Source organism: Herpailurus yagouaroundi, unplaced genomic scaffold, assembly GCF_014898765.1.
Source record: "Herpailurus yagouaroundi ecotype Mexico unplaced genomic scaffold, PumYag 203, whole genome shotgun sequence".
Classification (NCBI taxonomy): domain Eukaryota; kingdom Metazoa; phylum Chordata; class Mammalia; order Carnivora; family Felidae; genus Herpailurus; species Herpailurus yagouaroundi.
Genome location: NW_024412434.1, coordinates 13,180,297 through 13,188,360, shown reverse-complemented (window position 1 = coordinate 13,188,360; position 8,064 = coordinate 13,180,297). Strand labels below are relative to the sequence as shown.

The 8,064-nt window shown below is 45.0% G+C and overlaps 1 protein-coding gene across 2 annotated transcripts in view; it reads right to left on the bottom strand.

Annotated features, from left to right (window-relative positions):
• PIP4K2A (phosphatidylinositol-5-phosphate 4-kinase type 2 alpha) overlaps nucleotides 1–8,064 on the bottom strand; it is a 197,082-nt gene that overhangs the window by 34,319 nt on the left and 154,699 nt on the right. For both annotated transcript variants that reach the window (XM_040451242.1, XM_040451243.1), the window contains exon 5: nucleotides 4,240–4,386. In XM_040451242.1, the coding sequence (XP_040307176.1) occupies nucleotides 4,240–4,386 (147 nt within the window). The remainder of the gene's footprint in view (nucleotides 1–4,239; nucleotides 4,387–8,064) is intronic.

Here is an 8,064-nt window from a genome sequence, read left to right as displayed (position 1 = left end):
ACATATATATATATATACATATATATATATATACATATATATATATGGGTCCTTCCTCACCTAGCAAAGGTAGGTAAAATTATCCCTGTTTTACAGATGAAGAAACTGAGGCTCAGGAAAGGTTCAGCAACACATACACAGCTGACAAGTGATAAAACCAGGACATGTGGCTTCAGAGGTCACTCTGGCTTATTATATGGGGGGAGTCAGGCCAGTGAATGGAGTCCTCCTTCCTCTAAGGAGCACTGCAAAAGCTTCGTGGGAGAGAGGTACAAGGAACCCTGGAGGGTGGCTGGGATCTCCACCAGGGGCAATTCCAGAGAACAAAACTGCCTCAACTAGGAGGCAGGACAGAGGAAGGCTGTACTTGGGAAGCTTATACAGTTTATCTGAACTTCAGAGGGCAGGAGATCAGCCTAAACCACTTTCTCTCCCTTAGACTAGCATTTCTCAAAGTGTGCTGAGCATCCTGGGGTTCCAAGACCCTTTCATGGTCTGCAGAGTCAAAACTATCTTTATAATAACATTGAGACACGTTCTACTTTTTTCACTGTCTTGATATTTGCACGGATATTGAAAAAAAATAATGGGTAAAACTGTGGGCATCTCAGCATAAATCCAGTGGCATCAGTGGTACTCACCGATATTGTCGGTCGTAAAATACATACAAAACTATACATATTACATGTATGTACAAACATGTCCTTGAAGCAATGAAGTTAGTAAATCTTGACCGTGGAGTCAATACCTTTTCAGTATTCTTTGTGGGACAATATAGAAAACACTCCCGTTTATCAAGAAGAAATGTTTTTTTTTTAATTTTTTTTTCCAACATTTTTATTTATTTTTGGGACAGAGAGAGACAGAGCATGAATGGGGGAGGGGCAGATAGAGAGGGAGACACAGAATCGGAAACAGGCTCCAGGCTCCGAGCCATCAGCCCAGAGCCTGACGCGGGGCTCGAACTCACAGACCACGAGATCGTGACCTGGCTGAAGTCGGACGCTTAACCGACTGCGCCACCCAGGCGCCCCAAGAAGAAATGTTTTAAGAACATTTTTGTGACGGGGGCTGTCCGGGGGGCTCAGTGGGTTAGGCGTCTGACTCTTGACTTCGGCTCGGGTCACAATCCCACTGTCGTGGGACGGAGCCCCGCGTCAGGCTCTGCGCTGACAACACGGAGCCTGCTTGGGGTTCTATCTCTTCCCCTCTCTCGGTTCTTCCAATGCTGCTCACGCGTGCACGTGCGCACGCACTCTCTCTCAAAATAAAGAAACATTAAAAAAAAGAACATTTTTGTGGTGGTTTGAGTTATGAGCTCAACTAGCCACTTTTTTCCATCACAACAACATTTTTGCTTGGAAGATCAAGTGGCAATGTCTTTACTCCGATCCGGGCATTTGGTAGGTATTTGCTCAAAGAAGAACAAAGCTGCGGGGATGCGGGGGGGGGGGGGGGGTTGCTGTGTGCTGGCACATCACAGAAAACAGTTCCCAGGGCTTGCTGCTGATGGTAAAATTTGAGCTTTTGAGTAGAAATCAGAGTTTGAAGAAACTTTTATCCATCACTGTGAGTATGACAGCTTCTCCGTACTGATGAGACTTGTGGTGATATTGATGTGACTTTTAAGTTTATTTATTTATTTTGGGAAAGAGAGAGAGTGAGCGTGAGAGCATGTGTGGCACATGAGCAGGGAAGGGACAGTGAGAGAGCGAGCGAGAGAGAGAGAGAGAGAGAGAGAGAGAGGGAGAGAGGGAGGGAGGGAGGGAGCTGTGCTGTCATCTCGGAGCCTAATGGGGGTGGGATCCCAAGAACTATGAGATCATGACCTGAGCCAAAATCAAGAGTCAGAGCTTAACCAACTGAGCCAGCCCGGTGCCCCATGACTCCTTGACACTGTATAATGAAATGTGTCAATATCTGGAAGAGCACGAAACTCAGTGAACCATCTGTTCCAAATGACCAAAGCATGATGTCTTCGGACGGCTATATGTAAATGCACCTGTAGATTATACAGAAATAAGTACAGAAAATTCACTGATGTGATTGCAGATTCCACATTGTAACTGAGCTTTAAGAAATTGCTACTTGTCAAGTTTTGGTGTAATATCAAAGAAGAGTCTCTGCAAATTTCTGAGAAAGTTCTTAAAACACCCAGCCTCCCGCTTTCCAACCACGTATCTTTGTAAGGTCGGACTTTCTTCAACACTTCAATCAAGTAACATCGTTAGCAGGCTGACAGCACAACCAGCTATGACATTCCAGTTGTCTCAGATTAAGTCAGATATTAAGGAGATTTGCAAAAAATGTAAAAAAAAAAAAAAAAAAACAACACGGCCATCTGTCTCACTAAATTTTTTGATTTGTAAGATACAGCTATTTTTCATAAAAACATGCTAACACGTAATAATCGTCTTTTATTTTAAATGAAGCAAGCATTTAAAAATCTCTTATTTCAGGGGTGCCTGGGGAGCTCAGTTTGTTAAGCGTCAGACTCTCGATTTCAGCTCAGGTCATGATCTCATGATTTCTGGTTTGGGTCTGGCATTGGGCTTTATGCTGACGGTATGGAGCCGGCTCGGGATTCTCTCTCTCAAAATAAATAAACCTAAAGAAAAATTTTATTTTAATTTCTAACATTAAATAGCAGTAGATATAACCTATACAAGCAAAAGCTTTTTGGGGTCCTCTTTTTTACAAATTGTAATTGCAATATAACCAGCATACAATGTTACATTAGTTTCAGGTGTACAACACAGTGACCTAGCACTTCTATATACATTACTCAGTGCTCATCGTGGTAACTGTACTTTTAATCCCTTTTACCTCTTTCACCCATCCCTCACCCACCTCCCCTCTGGTAACCATTAGTTCGCTCTTTTTGGTTAAGACTTTTTTTTTTTTGGTCCCTCTTTTTGTTTGTTTCTTAAATTCCATGAGCGAAATCGTATGGTATTTGTCTTTCTCTGACTTCTTTCGCTTCCCATTATACCTTCTAAATCCATCCGTGCTGTCATAAATGGCAAGATTTCATTCTTTTTTTATGGCTGAGTAATATTCCAGTGTGTGTGTGTGTGTGTGTGTGTGTGTGTGTGTGTGTGAATACACCACATCTTTATCCACTCACCTCCATATCTTGGCTATGGTAAATAACGCTACAAGAAACACAGGGTGCATGTATCTTTTCTAATTAGTGTTTTGTATCCTTTGGGTAAATACCCAGTGCAGTTACGGGGTCATGTGGCCATTCTATTTTAATTTTTTGAGGACGTACCATAGGGGCTGTATTAGGGGTCCTCTTTTAAGAACGAAGGAGTCTGAGATTAAAAAACAAACAAACAAAAAAAAAATTCGCAATCTCCTGGTAAAGGCCAAAGGGTGGCAAGCTTTTTCTAAAAAGGGTCAGCTGGTTGGCTGTTTTAGGTTTTGGGGTCTGCAAAACAGTTGCTGTGGTACAAGGTAACCCTGTTGCTGTAATACAAAAACAACCACCCGTGATACAGAAACACTGGCCGTGGCAGCGTTCCAATAAAACTTTATTTACAAAAATGGCCAAGTCGGATTTGCCATGCAGGCAGGTCGCAGCTTGCCAGCTCCCAACCTGGACGTTCTCCCCCCAGGTCGGCGATCCAAGAATCGGTTCACCCCACTCCACTCAGAATTCCAGTGGTGTGCCTGTCCCTCAAGGTCTCTGAAACAGCCGGCCTCAGGCCCTGCGCCCTCTGCTGGGAATGCCGTTCTCTCAGCTCACGCCCTCCTCCCCCGGGTCGGCTTCCGTGTCGTCTCAGTGAAACCTTCCCTGACACCCTGTGTAAGCCGCATCCCTTCCCCATTCTCCCCCTTCTTTACCTCTGTCCATCGCACTCAGCCCTTCTTAACATGCTGTGGGATTTACTCACTGCTTTTACTTACTGTCCACCTTTACCCACCACGGTATCAGCTCCTTTGAGTATGGACAGCATTGGTCTGTTCTGCCCATCACACCGTTCCCAGCGCCAAAGCCGTGCCTGGCACCTGGCTGGTGTTCAACAAATAACTTGTCGAAAAAAATCAGATGTGCTATTTCCCAACGTGCAACGGTCTTCTGGGAAAGCCCACAAGTGATTCTTGTTTAACTCGAAGGACAGCACTGTGGGGCTAACTGCCTGGTGGCGTTAAGCTCTGAGCAGCAAATAAGCATTTGGCGGGATCAATTACAGCATTTGGTCAGTTACTTAATAAAAATTCACACAGTCTTACCTTTAAGTCGTATTTCCTATATACAGATAAACGGTGGCTGAACACATTTCTCGTAACAATCACGTATATTTCCACTCCGTCCACATTAAGCCGGTACATGCCCAGGAACTGAGGAAGAAGGGTGATCCCGTGACATTCTACTATATACTGCATAGGAGAGAGAGAGACAGGAACAAAGCATGCGCTCAAAAGGTGCTCATTCAGATGTAAACCCTAACTCTTCAGCCTACGGTGGGCAGACAAAGTGAAACCCTCCAACCGTTAAGGTCCTAGTTACAGAAAATGACCACGTTCATACTGCCTGACACAGGATCCGCGTTCACATTTACACAGATAAGAGAATTCAACTTTTATCTCCAAAGAGGTATTTTTTCCTAACATTCCCAACCAATTTGTACAGTCAAGTCTTGGACATAATAGTGTTAGACCAGAGGGCAAGTGACTGGCCTATTTGCTCACGCCTCTAGAGAGAAATCACACCCTCCCTAAGGCCTCTGCCTTCCTCCCCAGAAGCCCAGGTGATTGATTTCATGAGGTTGAGGGAGAGTCACTTGGCCACGAAGATCAGCTCTTTTAACGGTGTTATTAAAGTACAGCGTTGAAGCTGTGATTAAAGAGGAAACTGTGGAGAGAGCTCAGTGTGGGAAGTTGGGACGGCTGGCTCTAGTCTTAGTTTTTGTTTCCCACCCACCACTCTGATGTCTCGGGCTAGGCGGCCCGCCAGAGCAGTGCATGAAGGGAAGGTGCCACGCCAGAGAGCTTGATCCTGCTCCGTAGCCGGGTCAGATGGAGATTCTCTGGCCTGTTGTTGGATTTCATCAAGGCCACTGGCCAAGCTTTGACGCCACTTCTGATTAAAGTTGCAAAAACACAACAGGAGTCCAGAAGTATTGGTGACTGTCCTCTAAAGGGCCACAAGATGGAGACACTTCTCCTTGAAAGCAGATCTTTATAAAATGGGTCCCACTGCACTTTTCTTTTTTTTTTTTTTTTTAAATTTTTTTTTTTTCAACGTTTATTTATTTTTGGGACAGAGAGAGACAGAGCATGAACGGGGGAGGGGCAGAGAGAGAGGGAGACACAGAATCGGAAACAGGCTCCAGGCTCCGAGCCATCAGCCCAGAGCCCGATGCGGGGCTCGAACTCACGGACCGCGAGATCGTGACCTGGCTGAAGTCGGACGCTTAACCGACTGCGCCACCCAGGCGCCCCCCACTGCACTTTTCAAAGGAAAGCTAGGTTTTTCCTCTCTTTAAAATGAAGGGAGAAAGAATATTGCAAAAAAAGCTCTTTTAGGTCCTTGAGATGTATGTGAAATCTCTAGGACGTGAACAGCACGAATAGTAAGATTCCAAAATTGTAAAAATTGTTAAGATCACACACGTTGTGCATATTTACAGGGAGGGGCCTGGAAGAATGGTTACCACGTATTAATAATGGAATTTTGGGTAATTTTGCTTTCTTCCCTTTTTTTTTTAAAAAAAAATTATATTGTTTGAATTTTTTCATTTTACAATGGGCATTGTATAACAACAAAATGCCCTTTCAAACATTTTAGTGGTAAGCACTGTCAATAATCAACTCCGATAATATTTAACCATCTTAAGAGAAAAAAAAAAAAAAAGACCTTTATTTTTATCATTAAAGATGGACAGCATCAGAAAATGAGTTTGACTTGTGCCACCCAGAGTTGTGGCAGGTTTTAAAGATGCTCTTGCCTTTGTTTGTTTGTTTGTTTGTTTTTTTACCATACTGACCCTAACTGAGCCACACATTTTAATTTGATACATTTTTCTGAGTAGAATGTCACTTCAATTTGTTCTTAATTTGAAGTCAGATCAGTGGAACGTTTTCTATTTGTCTCCTTTCAAAAAATAGTAAATTGGGGCACCTGGATGGCTCAGTCGGTTAAGCGTCTGACTTCGGCTCAGGTCGTGATCTCCCAGTTCGTGAGTTCGAGCCCCACGTCGGGCTCTGTGCTGACAGCTCAGAGCCTGGAGCCTCCTTCGGACGCTGTGTCTCCCTCTCTCTCTGCCCCTCCCCCCGCTTGCACTCTGTCTCTCTGCCTCTCTCTCAAAAATAAACATTTAAAAAAACCCCAGCAAATTAACTTGAGTTTTGTGGATACAAAACAGAGGGTAAAGAGCCATTGGTTGAAAATAAAACCTCTTACCTCTGATTGAAGGAAATAAAAAGGGTTGCTGTCCCTCCCCTCTGAAGAAAGACCTTGGGTGGAGTCTTAAAAACCTGGAGACTACGGGAGTCTACCTCGTGTGAACGTGGTAGAAAGACCACGGGTGTGGGAGCTGGAAAGAATGTATGTGCCTCCTGGTGTCTCCGTTCAGCAGCTGTGGGATCTCGGGCAAGCTATTAAATCACTTTTCATTTTAGTTTCATTTTCTGGAAAATGAGCACCGTAATTCCTACCATGAAGGAGGGTTACTGTCAAGATTAGAGATGAAAGTATTTTGAAACACGTCACACAATGCCTTGTGCTGCCCTACATTCCCTCCTCCTGCAGGCGACAGTGGTAATAGTAACAATTCTTCTCATTTAAAACTCTCATAAGAGACTTCACCGTTGCACCTGTCGGCTTTGTCCTCCAAACTCACCGGCAGGCATTGGACTGGCGTCTACTGAGGCAGGCTCTGCGTCGCTATTTTGGAGGCCCCGGGGGGCATGTCCCCAGCCCTGGGGGTGGGGGGTGCACACCAGTTTCAGTCTGGCTGCTCAACCCCTCTTTGTGCTCGGATTATTCTCATCCTGGCCCATCTTTTACAAGTCTTGCCAGTAAATGAAGTCTTTTTAATCAAAATCTCTGTGTAACGGGGCACCTGGGTGGCTCAGTCGGTTAAGCATCCAACTTCGGCTCAGGTCACGGTCTCGCGGTTCGTGAGTTCGAGCCCCGCATGGGGGGGCTCTGTGCTGTCAGCTCAGAGCCTCGAGGCTGCCTTGGATTCTGTATCTCCCTCTCTCTTGCCCCTCCCCTGCTCATGCTCTGTCACTCTCAGAAATAAATAAACATTAAAAAAATATCTTTGGGGGGGAGCCTGGGTGGCTTAGTTGGTTAAGCATCCAACTTCGGTTTGGGTCACGATCTCATGGTTTGTGAGTTTGAGCCCTGCGTCGGGCTCTGTGCGGACAGCTCGGAGCCTGGAGCCTGCTTCGGATTCTGTGTCTCCCTCTCTCTCTGCCCCTTTCCTGTTCACACTATCTCTCTCTCTTAAAAACAAATAAACATTAAAAAATTTTTAAAAATATTAAAAAAAAAATCCGTGTAAACCAACAGAGCACCATGGAACAGAGTGGATACTATTATTCAGGTTATGAACATGATAAAGAAACTCTGAATACTGTACAGGAAATCATCAAGGTTCCCCCCGCCCCATGCAGATGACATCCTACAATTCCTCTAACCTTTACGATTAAATAAATTACTGCATATAAAAATCAGATCAGGGGCGCCTGGGTGGCGCAGTCGGTTAAGCGTCCGACTTCAGCCAGGTCACGATCTCGCGCTCCGTGAGTTCGAGCCCCGCGTCGGGCTGCGGGCTGACGGCTCGGAGCCCGGAGCCTGTTTCCGATTCTGTGTCTCCCTCTCTCTCTCTGCCCCTCCCCCGTTCATGCTCTGTCTCTCTCTGTCCCGAAAATAAATAAAAAAAGTTGAAAAAAAAAATTAAAAAAAAAATCTAGATCAGTTTGATCTGCATCTCCCAGCTTCTACGCGCACTTGCGCTCAAAGGCACGTTCATCTCTGAGGCTCTCTGACGCACACCTAGAATAAACACAGAGCCACATCCCATATTCAAGCCTATCGTATTAGGT